Source organism: Gallus gallus, chromosome 14 (assembly GCF_016699485.2).
Source record: "Gallus gallus isolate bGalGal1 chromosome 14, bGalGal1.mat.broiler.GRCg7b, whole genome shotgun sequence".
Classification (NCBI taxonomy): Eukaryota; Metazoa; Chordata; class Aves; order Galliformes; family Phasianidae; genus Gallus; species Gallus gallus.
Genome location: NC_052545.1, coordinates 8,784,343 through 8,802,420, shown reverse-complemented (window position 1 = coordinate 8,802,420; position 18,078 = coordinate 8,784,343). Strand labels below are relative to the sequence as shown.

Here is an 18,078-nt window from a genome sequence, read left to right as displayed (position 1 = left end):
ACAGCATCATTCAAGTTGCAAAAGACCTCTAAGATCACTAAGTCCAACCCCAAACCCAACCCGCCATGCTGCTGACCATGTCCTCAGTGCCACATCTCCGCCGTTCTTAAACACCTCCAGGGTCAGTGACTCCACCGCTCCCTGCACAGCCTGTGCCAGTGCCTGGCCGCTCTGAGAAGCAATTTTTCCTAATATCCGACCTCCCCTGGTGCAACTTAAGGCTGTTCCCTCTCGCTATCGCTGTTACCTGGGAGCAGAGGCTGACCCCCACCTCACCACAGCCTCCCTTCAGGGAGTTGTAGAGAGCCATAAGGTCTCCCCTGAGCCTTCTCCAGAATAAACCATCACAATTCCCTCAGCCACTCCTTGCAAGATTTGTTTTCCAGATGCTTCACAGCTCCATTGTCCTTCTCTGGACACACTCCATGGCCTTGGTGTCTTTCTTGTAGTAAGGGGCCCAAAACTGAACAGAGCACTTGAGGTGCAGCCTCACCATCACTGAGTACAGAGGGACGATCAGCTCCTGCTCCCACTAGCCACATTATTTCTGATCCAAGTCAGGATGCCGCTGGCCTCCTTGGCCACGTGGGCACACTGCTAGCTCACATTCAGCCTGCTGAAGGAGGATATTGCCATCAAGCATCCAGCCCAAAGACAGATCTCCTCTGGTAACTCCACAGCGATGTCTGCATTAAAATCAGAACAACAAAGAAAGCTGGGACCATCACTACAGACCCTGTTTGAGGAAATGTTTTTAGAGAACCACGCTGTGTAAAGGCTGCACAAAATTTCCAGGGCCACAGCTTCCCACCAGAGCTGGCAGCACTGCTGTGCAGCACAGACCCGAGGACACAGCTCCCTGTGTTAGCAGTGCGAGGCAGGCCGCAGGCAGGACCAGTGTGGCCACAAGCTTTGCCCACAGGGCTAATATGACAGCCTCCTTGTTGTACCAGAGATTGCAGTTAGCTGAAAAAAGGGCAGACATGAGAAAGACCCATAAAATAATTAGGAAAAATACTTGCTTAGTTTTAATCCGTCTCCGAATGTTTTTGTTGGGGCTGCTTTTTCTACTTGACCTTCATAGATATCTTTTTTTTTTATTTTCTAGTTTGCTTTCACTCCCCCCTTCACAGGTCTGTTTTCTCTATTTCTTTAAAAAGCCTATAAACCTCTCCTTTCAACAGTAATACCAAATGGGTAAAGCCATGATAAACCTGAATCAATAGTAAGCTAACTCATTTTACTTTCTCTCCTCTGACAAGCTCTTCAGATGTTCAGGGCATACAAGGGAGCATATCACGCCTTTTAGAGCAACTGAAGGCAAAGCTACAAGCATTTGAAATGAAAATGTAAGTGTTAACAGGTCTTTTCCACTCCTGGTGAAGAGAAGGCCCTACACATTTCAGCCTCAGCTCTGGATCAGAAACTACCCTCAAACAAGAGGCATGCTGTCACAGTGCCTGCAGACCTGGCATATCTCTTCACTTTCTGGTTCCAGCACCTCCTCAGCTGAGGAGCTGCAAAAGGAAGTCATGTCCTCCCTGTATATCCCTGCAGCTGACAGGAAGCAGAACTCCCTGGCAGCCTCAGAACAGGCTTGCCATCCCTAGGCAAGCTCAGCTTTCCCCAGTGCTTGGAACAATTCTCACCTTTCCTCAGCTCCCGACTGAAGCTCCAGGCTTCTGACATTTCACTTGCCTTGTCGATGAAAGAAGTGGAAGGTGAGAAGCACATCTGATACTCTACTGGAAAACCTGTGCTTCTCAAAGGCACGCTGGTGTCAGAGCTCAGGGTACTCAGGTGATGCAAAAGACACTGCAGAAGTGGATAAAGATTGCCATAGGATACAGCAAGGTACCGAAGTTCGTACTGCCTGAAATCAATGTCTCATGGGAGAGAGAAGCTGTACAGCATCGCATCTTCACTCTGTTCTGGTTTGAAGAATTAAAAACACTTCAGTCGTAGATGTATCTTCCCTTAGAAAGATGTAACAGAGCATGAAATATTACCTGGGATAAATATGCTGTCCTGGGCAGTGGCAATAAGTGGACGGACTGCACATTTCGTAGCCAGCTGGAAGGCTTCTTCAGTGCCTTTTCTTGATGGTCTCAAGAACGGAATCCCAGTGAAGCTGTCCATGAATTTCAATGGACACTGACTCAGATACTGACAGACATCACATTATGCTGCATATTCTCCTGTAGCTTAAATATATGCTACATTCTTCCATGGATCTCTTCCTGAATATATCTCAGGTTTCTAAAACAATGACCTTCTCAGCTTGAAAAGGGCCCAGTACAGAAATAAATTACATAATTTTAATGATCATTTTAGAGAGACAAGAGAGGGTGCCTCTCCTGAAAAAGAGGAATGTACTTCTTGCACAGAAAAACCTCTGATTAAAGCAAGTTATGGAAACAATTACATAAATGATTCACCTCTTTCAGAATCAATGGCATCAATGATATCGTGACAAGAATAAATAGTTATTTTCTCAGTTCATACAGGATATATTCAGAGCTTGTTTGTGGTCTGAACTGTTTTCTGACGTCTGATTAAATACCAAAACATGTCAGGCTCTGGTTAGAGATGACCTAGGGCAGCTTTACCTTCTGCATTAAGCCAACACATGATTTGGACTATAGCAATGCCTATTCTTTGTACAGTTCATTTTTATACAATGGTTAACACTTCTCAGAGAAAAGATTACCAGAAAAAAATACCATGCTGTAATTGTCACATTTCCCCCCTACACCTTCTGGTGTCTCTTCTTTTAGTCCTCCAAAGAGAAGATTTCAGATCCTAAGTGAGATGCTATTAAATATCTACTAGAGTAAGTAATACCAGCTAAAATTTTAGAAAATAAATGTTACATGGCTACCAGCAAAGCAAGAAATCCACTGATCATAACTTCTCCAATTAATACTGTAATGTACAGTCACTTGGATTGCAAATTCTGAGCATGCCATGTGTTCTTATATCATGAGGGCAAGAAAATCCTCATTAATCCGGACCAGAAAAGCAGAATGATGCTGAACAGCGAAGGGCAGGAACAGACAGATGGGCATTGGCTGAGCAGTACTCTGAGCAGAAAAAAATGTAATGCATTTCCATACTGTATACTTCTGGGTAGAATAAACAAGATGTTAATTTTGACAAAAATATTGTCTGGTAAAGAACTGCTACAGGTCCCAGCAGAGACAAGGACTGGCAGAGTATTTGAACTAGTCCTAGTCTCCTAATTTCTCTGTTTAGGAACTGAGCAGATAAAGTCTCATCATGGACCAAACACCTTACCAAAATATATGAAAAGAACTATGTGAATGGTACATTAATTTGTTTGAAAAGTTTAGCCTTTATCTGCACTTTTTAAAACATGCTGTATAACAGTGCACAAAATATTCTTTCCAAGGAATTATTTCATATTTCTAGGGGTAAGAGAAATTTAATTTTCATTAGGAGTTTGTGTGTATTCTTTGCAGACTTGTCTTTTCTACCCAGTCTCCTTCCTGTTGCACTGGGAAGACAGAGCCCTGACCTGAACAGCAGTGGATTAAGCAGTCCATGTGGTTGTGTTACATCATACGACAGAGGAGTGAGTATCTTACTAATCAAGGACTATAAGGGAGTAAAATAAGGTTCTTAGCTCTCTTGAGATATTAGGCCCACATAGCTACAGTCCTCCTAAAAAACAAATAAACTACATACTTATCAAAAACATTTTCACTGAGATAAAGATCTCATTGCTTACACTTGCATATCAGCCTAGAAAATCAGGGTTTCTTGAGGGGAAAAAAGAAAGGTTATTCGGGTTGATCAGAAGGGGATGAGGTACTTCAGCTGAATGAGATATGATTCCTCAAATGATAATTTACAACAACCACAAGATGGTAAGAGCACATAATTCCAGCACATGCCCTGTGGTCAGTGCTGTGGAATTACCTATTCATGTGAATCACTCCAAGTAATGGTTAATTCCTTGCTTATTCCTGAGTTGCGAAACAAGAGTTCTTTGAGTTAGTAGGATCTCTCCCATATCCCCACATATTTCAGCTGGCACACCTGGAAGGCATGGTCACATGTGCTTCAAGATGGGGAGATAGAATGGGACTTCTAACAAGATCCCAGTCAAATAGGATGGGACTGCAAGCTGTGTTATGGGAGAACAAACTGGGTGGTGATGATCCCAAGACAGGCACAGCAGTCAAATGATAAACTAAATCTGCCATGATGCAGTGCATAACTACCTCTGGAGTATTTGAGCAGATTATACAAAGACATAAAGGGCTTCTTAAATTTAAAATTAAGGAAGGATATATACATATATTTAAAAGAGTGTCACACTGATAGGTGTTGGTTAGCACGGATGTGACAGATTGAGATCACTAGAAGTCACACATTCCACATACTGTACAAAAACTGACAACAGCCATAATGTCGGCTTTACAGGGATATTTTTCAGATGCTGTGAATGGGTAGTTGTTCCCTTTAAGTCCTCCTCACAGAGATTCGTTTTCAACAATTCAGAGATAGGCATATCATGCACAGTTTTTGCAGAATGAAATTTTTCATCTTTGACATTCATAAGAGGTACATTGGCAAACGTAAAATTACATTTCTACAATACTCATCACCCGAGATGCTCTCACATGGTCACACAAACCAAAGAGGACTTCTCCTCTCACCATGAAGCAAATTCAACATCCAGTGGCAACTCTGCATTTACATTTTCTACACTACTCTTATAAGAAATAGATAAGCCTTTGACCAAATGTAAATGCAGTGAAGATATTAACATAATTATTAATAAAAGTAATAAATAATCAAGGAATTCAGCTATTTCAAAGCACTTGTGCTTGAAAGAAATTACAGCACAGATGGCACAAAACAAAGAGCTCATTCCTGCTCCAATTAAAAGCTGAACTCTTGACTCACGTAATTGCAGACAGAATCACTCCCAGGTAGATTGACAGAAGATTATTTTCGGCTCATATGGATTTTTGAAGCACTTGGTATAGCTAAGTCACGTATCTGACTTTCACAGCTGAACTGGAAATGCCGTCTCTCTTCTTGACTATGACAATATTTCTCCTGCATCTTCACAGAAGTGTACACAAAATTCAAGTTAAGTAATTTATGGAAACCAAACAACCTTTTAGTGCTTTCACATTTCAATGAGGCAGGACTTTTTAAGATGAGAAAACAGATAAGTATAATGTGCTTGATCCATCAAAGCATTTTTTGCTTTAGTGGGTGCTCGCATGTATTTGCTGGGATTTATTTCTATTTAAAGAAATGCCACAATCTACTGTTTATATGCAGAAAAGGAAATGCAGTGGGGAAAAAGCTGGTATTTTACCATTAGTACTAGAGAAAAAGTTGCAAGGCAACTTGCAGCAATAGTAGTTCTTTGCTCATAAAATGCAAAGTATGTAGTATTGTTTGCAACATCATGTCACATTTTCTAGGGTTAGAGATAGGCAAAGGCAGTTCCTAAAGCAGCAGGTTGCTAAAGGGCAAGATGGAAGAGGAGGGGGTGAAAAATGGCCATGCCCTCACTGCTTCCTTTGCCAATAACAGAGTCCTGAAAATCAGGTTGGCTCCTGCTGCTGCAGGAATTACAGACTATCTGGGACTGTGGTGGGAGCTCCCAGCAACAGCAAAAGCTCACCCTTCCCCAGCAAGAAGCTGCAGCTGCTTCTCTCCAGCCCTATTCCTATCCCTTTCCCAACTGTAGCAACTTTTCAAATCTGCTTTCAGAGCAAAGAAGATAGATTTGATGTTTGCCATAAAGAAATACAAATAAAAGTCTGAAAGACATTTACTACAGCACAGCCCTAAATTGAGAAATTGAACTTTTAAGACTGCTCAATGCCTTTTTTTTAATTCCAGAATAAGGACTTTTGCAATGGCAAAATGGAAAATGGTACCATGAATTCTTGGCATAAAACCATGCTGATGAACACAGAAATGAATATTTACATGCAGAGATTTTTTAATTTATCTGTTTTTCCATAGTTTAAAATACTTAGGTCTGACATGAAAAGCATTAGACACACAAACTATTTTTATAGTTTGTTTATAGTTTATAATGTATATGTATATAGGTTTATAGTTATGATAAATTATTATAGACCTTGTGGAAAGTGCTGGATTGACAGTCCTAGTAGTATATAGTCCCAGTGAACAGTTTTCTCCTACAGTTTCTAGCTGTATCCTTCAACCCTGACCAAAGCAGAGGGCCATCATGTGATGAAAATAACAAGCTTTCCACGGTGCATTTTGTCACATCAAATACTAACAGTATTGCACTGCCCTCTGTGGTAACAATTCTGTGTTGTATACATGCAGCTGTGGGGAATACATTTATTAAAAATGCTTAAATAAGATCACACGACTACTTCTTAGCTGAGCAGGATTTAAACTACTGTCCCAGAGATGAAATTATTTTATTGCAACAGCAGTAACTTTCAGTGTGGCTTCTAATATGTCACACAGGAAGAGCCTCCGTCCTGAGGCTATAAACAATAAGAAGAAAATGCAACAGATGGATTAAAATAGCATGACCAAATAAACCAGAATAAAAAGGATTGGGATAAAATATACCAGTTGCCCGTCCTCTGTGTCATTCAGGCTCCTCTCTAACATATAAACTTATCTTTCAGTAACTTTCTCATGATACATATAAGGCATTTGCAATATAAAATTTGTTCTGAAGTATTTGGAGGGATCCCATCTTACTTGTTAATGGTAAAGGAAAGGAAAGGAGATACTTCACATCATGATGCCAGATGAAGGTGTTGCTTTTAAGAAATTAACCAGGTTGAACTCAGGCATCTGAGCACCTCTTCATTCTGCTATTTGTGCTAAGCTGCAGATCTTCAGCACCTCCTTTTCATAATCTCCACAACACTGAAAATCAAAAAGCAAAGAAAAATATCCTATTTTTTGACATACCCTGATTTGCAGCCTTAAACACTGAGTGGAATACTATAGCGTTTAGTTTGCTTAACTAGCATTTTTAACTTAAGCCCATCAGTGCTCTTGTTAAATCTTATTCTGTTAAAATTATAAAATTCAATAAAAGTTAATGGCAACATTCGTTTAGCTGGAGGTTATCACAGCACTTGTGGAATAAAATCTTATCAGTGGACTGGAACAAACAAAATACAGATTAATAATAACAACATGCTCTAAAAAAATGCACAAATTGATTGGTGTTACATGGAATTTTAAATATACTTTTGTTAAGGCTGGCCTTATAGTAAAGATAAGATAAAGTGCTTTACCCTTGATTAGAGTCTGAGATAGGCTAACAGAGTTACAAGACACCTCTGCAATACAAATAAGTTATTCAGAAATTGTTACCTCCATTTTCAAAGCAGAAAGGGGGTCTCTGTCCTTCATCCTCCCATGTTACTGCTAAGCCATCACTATTACATGTCATATAAGTCTCTGTTATAAAGATCCCTCCAACTGAAAACATAACTTACCATAAGCTTAACAATCATGGTTTCAGAAAGGCACATGCAAGTGTGAACAAAGCACACAACCAGATGTTGAAGCCGCTCAGACCGGGAGCACCTGAAAAGCAGAATGCTTTATGCCTTACTGTCACAACACACTTCAGCCTAGTGCTATCCTACCTAAGCCAGCCCAAAGAGGGATAGCAAATTACAGCATTTCAGTCCTCCTATTTACATTTAGCAGCCCAAAAGATGACAACATTTGGAATGGTCAACTTCCATGCACAGCTCCAAAGAGAAGCATTTCATAGGGGTAGTATGGAATAACAGGTATAGTAGGAATAATGAATGAGAAACTCAAGAACTCAGGTGATCTTTGCCCAGGAAACTCCTCCCTGTGGCATATCTACAGGGAGAATGTGCCACATGCATGAGAGATGTGGACTGACAGCATAGGTCAGCTGCTTCCAGTAAGATCTGCTTTAATTTCAGCAAGGGCATAATAGCAATTTAGTCCCCCTTAATCCTCTTTTAGCACCTCAGCATTCCTCTCTTTTCTTCAACATCTTATCTCTCGCTTGTAGCGGTGGAAGGAACAATATTTGCTGTCTCATGGTGATAATTTCTCAGCTTGGCTGTACGTGAACTATCACTAACTTTAAAATGTCCATATATACTCGCCAGCATAACTTGCCCAGTATAAATTGCAATATGAAGAAGTAATAACTTAAAACACTGAAGCCTAGGCTTTCTTTCCAAACAGGATGGGAACAGCAGGGGAAAGTAGGGCCCTAGGTACAGTTTGGATAAAGGTGCTAATCCACCCCAGTGCTACCTCCTTTCCCATTTGCAGCTCAGCCAACCACGGCCCTGCTCTAAACTTTTAAGGCAAAGAATATGGGAAAGAAGGACTGGGGAAAGCTCATCGTTTCAGCCTATGTTTTACACAAGCTAGTGCTTAGCAGTGTCATCCACTAGCGAGCTGACAGTTTTCCTACATTGTGCTGTGGGTAAATCCAGCAACATGCTTGTCATTCCTCTTGGTCAGGCACATGATTGGTGGCAGGAGTTAAAGCTGATTACAAAATTCACTCTAGCCCACCTTCACAATATGAGTGTGATTCTGGTGGGTGCTGAGATGCACGTTGCACTGGTGCACCAGCGCCCTCCCCTCTAAGCAGACGTGGGAAGTGGCTGTACTCACCACCTGGAGCTGGGGGTCGCCTCGACAGTGGTATGCAAGCTGTGCTGGGTGCCTCCGGGGTGCTGGTTCTGGCTCCATCCAGTGCCAACTGAAGGCTCTGGAGCTGTGATGCACTCAGATGCTCACGCTGTGATCCTGTAACCATAGCAGCATTTTCAGGGCCCAAGTTTGCTATTTGTTCTGGTGACAATGCCTGGGAGTGAAAAAGCCAGAAAAAATCATTTAGACTGCCAACTACACACAGGTAAGGAAAGAGGAGAAATAACCTTCAACATTGTATTTCTATAGGAAAACTCAGTGGAGCTTAGAAAAAGCTCTTTGTTAATTTATTTCACTGGCCACTTGCTGCTTGGCTGTACCAGCCTGAGAAGCTTTCTGTGCTAACACTGTATTGGACACTGATTCAATATGTAAAAGGAGTTTCATTTTCCAGTAACTTTTCTGACTTGTGCACTGTGCATCTTGTGTTTTTGCGTATTTCCTTTTACATCTGCTCCCAAGAAACTTCTCTTGAATCTGTGTTTAACAGATTCAAGATACCTCCTTGATTGGAGGTATCAGTAAAGAAAGCAGTGAGTTGAAAAATAATATGCTTTAATCTCATTATTGTTTCCTCTTTTAGACTGCAAATCCTCCAAGTTTGGTTGTACTGAAGTTTGTGTAAAAATGAATATGGAAATTATAATCTGATAGTAATTGTGTTACACAGAGACTAACCCGCCATGCATTGGCCATGCTGGATGGCTTTGATTCCAGCTAACAATCTGCAGTCCCAAATATTGCAGCCTTCCTGCACAACATGCCACCTCTGCAGCAACAGTTCTGCATCCAGGTTCTACTTTAAAAGGGATTATATTCTCCCCTTCCAGGTAGGTCAGACCACAGAACAAACCCTTCCCAATTTTTCATTGTCTAGCAAACGATATGCTCTTTTAAACCTCATAAACTCATGTAAATGCCTGTCATCCAGAAGTCTTGAAATGAGCCACTTTTAAACTAAGTTAAGGTCCATTATACAATGCAGTTTTTCAAAAATCAAAATCTGAATAATGTATGTAGCTCTAAAATAGCATAAAAGCTATGTAAACAAATTCTGCTTTGAGTTTTTCAAATACAGCAAAATGTTCTGGGAAGATTCCCTGTTGTTTTTTAAGCACATTTTGTATTATCATTACCACTCTTACTAACAAAAAAGTATGCTCTTTGCAAGAAATTCTGTAAGATGCCACAGACTTTCACCTCTGCATGTTTTCCAGACAAATAGTTTGGCTAAGAACATCTCAAACTGTCAGTGGTACTATGCAAAACAGTAATTGTTTAAGGAGTTATTGTCATTTATGGAACCTGACACAGTTAACTATTTGTTTAGCTCATCTGGCCATAAATACATCACTTGCCTGAGCATCTGAAAGAGACCAGACTAGGCAGAATATTAATCTTGTCACAGAGTCAAATAAAGTCTGGGCCAATGACCTCAAGATCCACGTTCTAATTTCTGGTCCACATTCAGAATGGTTGTAATTAGATGTAATTCCTTTCTGATCTGTATCTGCTTGTACAATCTGTTCCTCAGAGCTAACTCAGGGAAATGTTGCCAGATTTTAGGATAATAAAAAGACTCTTACCTAAGTCAGCAGAGAAATCTGTAGTTGTGATAGCATCTCTGCAGATGTTAATAAACAGAGAAGAAAACTCAGATCTGAATACAATGTGAAAAGAAAGAGAGTCCCTTCTGTGCTTCCTGACCTCAGGTCTTTGCTTTTTCTCTGATATGCATTCTGAGGAAAAAACAAAGCTTGCTTAACATATTTTATGCTCATCACAAGTACAGATAACACAGTTTAATGTTTTAGATCCCTGACTGTCTCTCAAACCATAGAAAAATTCTTACTGAAACCCCAAACCAGTGCTGCAGTTTATTTATAGCAGAGTTAAAACAATAAAAATTCAATTACTTCTTCACTAATAAAGCTCTTACTTGGAAAATTTCAGCAGGTATGCTTCTTATTGCTATTGGCTGGAAATATGGCATCAGGCTTTTATCAAAAGCTTTTAATTCATCCTCATTCAAACCACCTGCAAAGGTAATACGTTTTTTTTTATTAGATTGACTTTTAGGGTAACACTTGTGCAAAGTATCTAATGAATGTATTTCTTCCATATGTTTCACTGAGGAATACTCATTCTTAATTCTGTTGTTTCTTACATTGTGTTCAAACATCACAAGTCCTTAGCCATTGGTATGGAGCATACTCTACCTGAAGGACCACTAAATAATTTTTCTGCTTGTAAAAGAGACAGATGAGGGGAGATATGATAAAAATATATGAAGTCATAAGCAGTGACATTAGAGAATGCTTCTTCACGGCCTCTTCTAAAACAGGAAGATTTAGGAAGCATGAAGTGAAATTATTGGAAGGCTTTAAAAAAAGGGCAGTGGGACGTACCTTATGGAGACTACCACAACTTCTCCTTGGTGCTAAGAAATTACTGGAATGTCCATCCCTGCAGGTGACTCCTCTCTAGAGGAAATTCATTTTGCCAGTCTAGAAAAACACACCGCTACACGAACCTGTCACTCAACACTCAATAACACTGCCTCACAACTATTACCATCTGCAGTCTGAAATTTGTTACCTGCTATAGTACCAATTTCCTGTAACACAGAGCCATTCCAGCTGGTTGCAGTTCCAAACACAGACTCTGTTATCTTCTTAAACTGCTTCAGAACAGGGGTGCTACACAGCAAGAGGCCAATTCTTGCAACAGCAGCACTGCAAAAGACAAGGTTAATGTGACACACTGCAATTGCATGCAACACCAGAAGTGCCTGGAATATAGTCTGCAGTAGTAAGAATGTAAACCCATTTCTGAGTTAAAATATATGTACAAACGTTGCAAGCAAATGTTTAATGCTTGGAGCAAAAACCCAGGTCTCACAGAATCACAGAGTTTGGAAGGGAGATCATCCAGTCCAGCCCGCTGCTAAAGCAGGTTGCCTGCAGTAGGTTGCAAGGTCTCTTAGTGCATTACTTGAATGGTGGGATACAAATGGCAGTGGAAATTTAAAATGACTGTATTTTAAACAGCCACTGTATGCTTTCTGTAACAGCTACTGCCTTTCTTAAAGCATTTAGAATGCAAACAAAAAGAGCCCTTTAGGCTCTGTAAATCTTAAAGGAAAACAAGTTTGCATTTTATCAGTAGACATACTAACAATTCCGTTATGTTTCAAATGCAGTACCTGAATTCAGCAGTCCTTATGGACATGATTTCTGTGGAGTTCAGAGCACAGAGAATAGCTCCCAATCCAACTAAATCAAAGCTTTTTAGCGTACTCATTGTTTGCCCAGAATCTTCTAGAAAACTTCGCAAAATAGATCTCGCCTGCAGAAATAAGAAGATATTAGGTGTGAATGCAGTAGATATAATTGAAGATACTCTACCAGCAGCCCAAACTCATACTGGAAGCTACAGAGTGTTACAAAGGGACCATATATAATCCTGAGCCTCTCCAATGTAACTAATAGGAGTTCTGTGGTGGCCTTCAGGAGGAGCACTGGCACCACCTATTTGAGGCACTTAAAGAGAGCATTTATACAGCCACTTCCCAAATGCAAGCAAGTTAAAAGAATTCAGTATGTCTTCTCTTGGTCACAAGTGACTTCCTCCCTACAAGAAACAGGCACTAAAGTGCCTAACAGAGCTGCCAAATTCAGTTGAATTGCTAGAAAGAAATGCAAATTAATTAACAGGATTAATATGAATTATTTAGGTTTTCTAATATCAGGTTGTCTTGCCTTACTTAACTGTCACTTTCTCTCAATTGAATATGAAAATCTATTGATGTAATCAGAAATCAAAAGGAAGATGAAAGGAACATAGCATCCAAGTGGCATACTGGCTATCAACTTAGGCTTCCAGGGCAGTGAATGCTAGGGTTGGGGTGTATGCCATCTCTTCAATGATTACTCTTAGTGAGAAAAGGCCTGCATCTTCCACCAGCAGCATCTCTTCAGGGACCAGTGTGAGAGGAGCTGCTGACCTCTTTTATTACTCGGTGGGTAAGAGCTAAGGAATACTGGTCACCGCCACAATTAATACTGTTTGATCGCAATTATTATGATTAATACTGACTGACATCCTCTCGGCCATCTCACTGGGGAAGCCAACAGCCAAGCAGACATCAGTGCTGACCTACCAGCTCTCGTTTGTGGTGGCCTCAGCTGAAGACAACCAGCAGGCAGGGGTAGGGAATGCTGTATCGGTTTCCCAGGCAATGCCAGCACTTTAATCCCACAGGACATACATTCAGTGGCAAATTCAGTAACGTGCTTACCTGAGCGAGAGTCCATTCTGCTTGTTGACTGAGGACAGAAACGGTGTCAATTGAATGTAAATCTAGCTCTTCAATTTCATTTTCAGTGAGTGCCAGTGCAATGTGCCCCAGAGAAACAATATGGTAGCTCTTCCAGCCTAGCGGCGACCCCCAAACCTTTAGAACAGATTCATTAATTTATAACATGTGTTAGATCATTGTGAATCTTTCTCTCTATATACCATTCCTCTAACACTTCTTTTTAAAAGTCCCAATACCTGACATATGTTTCCTCACACGCAAAAGGCAGAGATTGGATATTGTGAAGGTAGGTACTGAAGTAATAATGGGTAGTTTATCTAAAATATCAAAATCAACGTACTTAGATTGATGAGTTCCTCCTCTAGCTTTATCTGTGGTACAGTTACAGTACAGATTCAAAAGCTGTCACAGACCAGTCCCAAGAAGGTTGTAATTTCAGGAAAAGATCAGCCTGAATAAGGAATAATGAACGGCCATCAAGAGCTAAACCTGCAGAGCTCAGAACTATTGACTGCATTTAGTTGGGAATCACAGAAGATGGGAGTCAGTGGTCAGTATCTCTTGGGATGTGGCCAATTGCCCTTGCAGAGAAAAGACAACGGGTTTGGGCTGACAGAAGTAACTTGAACAAGACAGGTATATGTTGGGGAAAGAAAAAGAATTCCCTTGAAAGGCCTCGGATATTTGAGCAGCTTTGCATGACGTCAGTCAGTACAGGAGAGTTTTCTCATATGTGATTGTGCGAACAACTCCATATAGAGAAATGAATGTAAAAGCACAGCCCTGGGCTAAGCTGACCACTCCATGCAAATATTTTTTCCATTTTCAGAGAGCTGGTGGTTGCTGTACAACTCACACAACACAAAGGGCTCTGGAATAAGACACTCTCCCCCAGAGTTGGAGGCTGTGCTGATTGTGCCACCTCGCACACCCCGGAGATGCGCAAAGGCTGTCGAGGTGTTCTGTCTTAACTATGACTCTCAGGGTAAGGATTTGTTTAACAGAGCCTTTGCCAGACCCTCACCTTCTGACTGAGTATCCACTAGATCTTTTATGTCAGTTTTACAGTGTCATAAAGAAACAGAAAAAAGCCCAAGTCTGGGAAATTTCAGTCTTCTCCAAAGAAAAGACACAGTAAAAGCATTACCTCAATTTTAATGCTATTAATTCTCTAGCTTAAGAGATACATGAAACACATACAGTTAAAAATGTTGCATGCCTGTTTCCTGATCTAGGTCATAAAACACAATCTGAGCAGCTTCATGAATAGCATTATCTGTGCAGAAGAAATCTCAGACATAATGGTATAAATAACACAGTGTATGAAAACCAAACCTCTCCTTTGTCCTCATTCACCTAGAGACTACAAAACCATACATCTGTTACTATCACGGAGCCTGGAGACCTTCCACTTCCAAGTGAGTTAAGCTGCTTACTTTCATTACGACACAATCAGATAACTAGACCTTTTTGAATTAGTTTGTGGCCATGAATAGTATGCAGTTTATTTTAGAGGAAATAAATCAATTTAGGAGAAATTAAATCTGGCTTAATCAAACCTTTAATCATAGATGCCCTTTAGTTAATAATATAACAGCATCTTCTGCAAATAATTTCGAAGAGCTGTAGTTCCTTTGCCTGTACTGAGTTCTCATGTTTGGTGTTTAGTGTAATAGCATGTTGCATCAGACAGATTAATATATAGAGAAAGCTTGTCCTTGCCTAGCAGCAGTCTGTCTCACAGTACTCACATAGACCAAATATACAAAATTCAGAGCACTACAGATCTGTGCATCTTTGAGTTGAATATAGGAGCATATCAACCTTGTTGACAATTTCTCTAGAGCAGATAACACTCTGTAATCACACTATTATGTTGCACTCTGTAAAATACTTCAGTTTCTACCATCTCAGATGAGCATCAGTTTTATCATCCTCTAGAATTATTTTCATTTTTGCTTTTCCCACCCACATGCCTCTGTGTTGACAGAGGGAGGCAGACGGACAAATGTATTTGATGCAGTGAGCTGCTGTCCTGTCACAGCAGAGACACAGCTGTGGAGTTACAGTCAGACACCTGGCTAGTGCTCCTTCTCCTCAGGCACCTGGAATTAGGGGGTTTTAAAAGATGCACTGCACTGCTAAAAACTGCACTTTTGGATTATCTACCCAAAGCTCCACTGCTTTGGCTGCAACTGCCACTGTATGAAGATGCTGTCCAGGCTCACTTTGGCACAGTCTTCAGATCTCCAAGCATCTGCACTTGTAGACACTTCCTAACCTTGTTCTGTCATAACAATCCAATGGAACCTAAAAATGACTTCTAAAGCATTGCATCATTCTGACAGAATGGGATTCAGGAAAAGCTAGCCAGGGAGAGATGGAGGCAGAGCACAGAGGACAGCTTGAGCATGCTAACCTCTTCATCTTTGGTTCTTCTGAAGCCAAAACAATCAGTATGACTGCATCCTAAGGCTTTTCCTCGCTGAAACATAAGTCTATTTTGGAACAATACCAGCAAGCAGAAAAAGCAGGTGACCTCCAGGAGGAATGCATCACTGGTCTCAGCGGTGGGTGAGGTCTGGCTTCTAGGAGCCCATAGCTAACCAAGGCAGCACTGCACAGAGCCCACACACTCTGCTGATGCTTTGCCCCTGACACAGGGTACAGTGCTGGCAGCACCCAACCCTGTCCTGTGCTCTGGCACGCTCCACTGGCACCACACACGCCCAAGACCCAGGGCAGAGACCTGTTGCTTACCCGCCGAAGTATCCTCTCTTTCAGTCAATTTGGTTTTATTACACTGCAAACTGTATTTAACATGGATGTAGACACTTGAACACCCTCAGCTGAATTCTCAGCAGGCTAACCAACAACCTATAGTAGATTGCTGGTTTTTTTTTTCATTTATAAAAGAAAAGTGAGAAGCAAGCAACTGAAACGCCATTGAAAAGCAAAATTGCAGCCAGTAGCTCAGAACAACTTGCCTCTTGATTCTAAAGCAAAGCAATAATCTTCTCATGTTATTTTTCTAATCAGCAACAGATATTCCTGAAGCAGCAGGGACACCACCATAGCACAGTTACTTTAGAACTGCATAGTTCAATAGCAGAAGGATAAATTACGGATTAAATTTTCTTGTACATACAGGATAGTTACCTGCTTGGCTTTTTCCTTCAAGGCCATAAGTTGGGAGTTGTTAAAACCGGAGACAGCCCCAAGAAGTTCTACATTTTTGTCGAAAGTGCCTGCATCCATGCATTTCAGTTCCTGAGCTGACCAATAGACATTTGCTTCTGCTAACTTAATAATTTCATCTGAAGAAGGGGCTCTGGTTCCCAAGCAATCTGAGAAAAAAAAAGTCAGATAGTAGGAGTATTTTTCAAAGAGACCAAAAAAAGAAACTGAATAGGAAGATTTAAGAGTTAGGAGGCTTATGAACTCTGAATTAACTGCAACGTATGTAATATTAATTAATTATCTCGCAATGAAATAATTTCCTTAAATATTTGCATCAATATCTTGGATATAAAACTATAATTTGCCTAATTTGTGAGATCCAAACTCCATTCTTTGTTCTTCAAAGGCAGTGCATGCTGGAAAAGAAATGAGGAGTAGCGTGTATTTCAGAACTGTTACAATACAGGATGCTACAATAAAACAAAAATCTGAAGGCACACAGTGCTGAGAGCAACGGAGATCTTCCCAGTTTTTTCTAAGACCAGTTGCCTAAAGGAATCAAACTCAGATCTCTGAGATGGCCTCAGTGGAAGTCTCCATCCAGCACCAGTGCTGCTCAGAAAAATTAAAATAAAAATATATTCATATATTGCAGCTGCATGAACTCCTCTACATTCAACCAGTTTGTTTCTGAATCCGGCTCAACAGGAAAGCATTGGACACGAGAGATCCCATCATGCTGAAGTACCCCGACAGAGATATACAGCATGTAAAACTTGCCTGACATTTAAACAAGGTGGAGACAGCAACTGGATGTGTTGCAGAAGCATGGTGCTCGTTCTCCATGTCAAGCGAGTTGTTAAAATGCCAGGAATGAGAAAGAGCGTCTCACTTACAGCTGAACTGTTTGGACAGATGACCTGCATTTAAAAATCAGATTTATGGGCAGCTTCCGGCCCCATGCATGATCAAATGAGAGATTTTCCACTGTGTGTTTTAACAAATCCTGGTCTTTGTTGGTGTAATCTACCTCTCATTTTGATGGAAAACAGAAATTAGAGTCCTCACGTGCTTGCTTACTGCTCTCTCTCTCCTGACAGTAATTTAGGAAAACCTTATTAAACGATTATCTAAACCAAACCTGAAGATATGTAGAGATTATATGGCCATTACCAGGAAAATGCAAGAATTCCACAGATGATGCGTCAGAGCTAAGCTCCCCCAGATAAATAAATTGAAGTGAGGATGTATAAAGTAGATTTGTACTATGAAAGCAGGCAGAGGAGGGATTTATTTGCATCAAAGGAAGCTGCAGTAGTGGGTAGAACATTGAAAAGACTGAATCTGTTGAGCAAACGAAAATGTTGTTCAGTTGGCACTGTACCGGCTGACATTCTGCTCTCCCTGTACGTGCCCTCCTGTGCAGCTGCATTGTTCCACTTTGCCCTTCTGCAAAAGGTCAGCTTTTCTCATGTAAATACTGCCCAGTGCAGTTCCTTTCCCCAAGTCATGAAAACCTTCATTTTTTGTTCTTGGAAAAGCAAAACATTGATTTTATTATTTGCAACACACCAGATACATTGGCACAGTTACAGAGGGAAATACTAATTAGAGTCCTGGCTTTGCTTCCTGTATCTGATGCTTCTTTATTCTTTCTCCGGCTACATAATTATATTTAGTTTGATGAAGAACATATTACATAGATAACATATTATAACATCTCAGTGCTGTGAGTTAAGCAACTTGAATTCTTTTTCCACTACTGCTGCTGCTTTCTGGTAGCATCTCAGATATACAATTCCTGAATTTTGCCTCATATGCTCCAACTTGCCTTAAGCATCACCTTTGTTTTTCCCTTGGTATAGGCA

The 18,078-nt window shown here is 40.6% G+C and overlaps 1 protein-coding gene across 7 annotated transcripts in view; it reads right to left on the bottom strand.

Annotated features, from left to right (window-relative positions):
- Positions 1–2,296: 2,296 nt before the first annotated feature.
- OTOA (otoancorin) overlaps positions 2,297–18,078 on the bottom strand; it is a 38,540-nt gene continuing 22,758 nt past the window's right edge. For 6 of the 7 annotated variants that reach the window (XM_046900848.1, XM_046900849.1, XM_046900852.1 and 3 more), the window contains 8 exons: positions 16,190–16,377; positions 13,010–13,165; positions 11,915–12,057; positions 11,308–11,444; positions 10,649–10,746; positions 8,671–8,863; positions 7,494–7,584; positions 2,297–6,912 (listed from right to left, as the gene is read on the bottom strand). In XM_046900848.1, the coding sequence (XP_046756804.1) occupies positions 7,508–7,584; positions 8,671–8,863; positions 10,649–10,746; positions 11,308–11,444; positions 11,915–12,057; positions 13,010–13,165; positions 16,190–16,377 (992 nt within the window). In that variant the 3' untranslated portion in view covers positions 2,297–6,912; positions 7,494–7,507. Of the gene's footprint in view, positions 6,913–7,493; positions 7,585–8,670; positions 8,864–10,295; positions 10,449–10,648; positions 10,747–11,307; positions 11,445–11,914; positions 12,058–13,009; positions 13,166–16,189; positions 16,378–18,078 lie in introns of those variants that run through there. The other variant, XM_046900850.1, reaches the window with a different exon arrangement.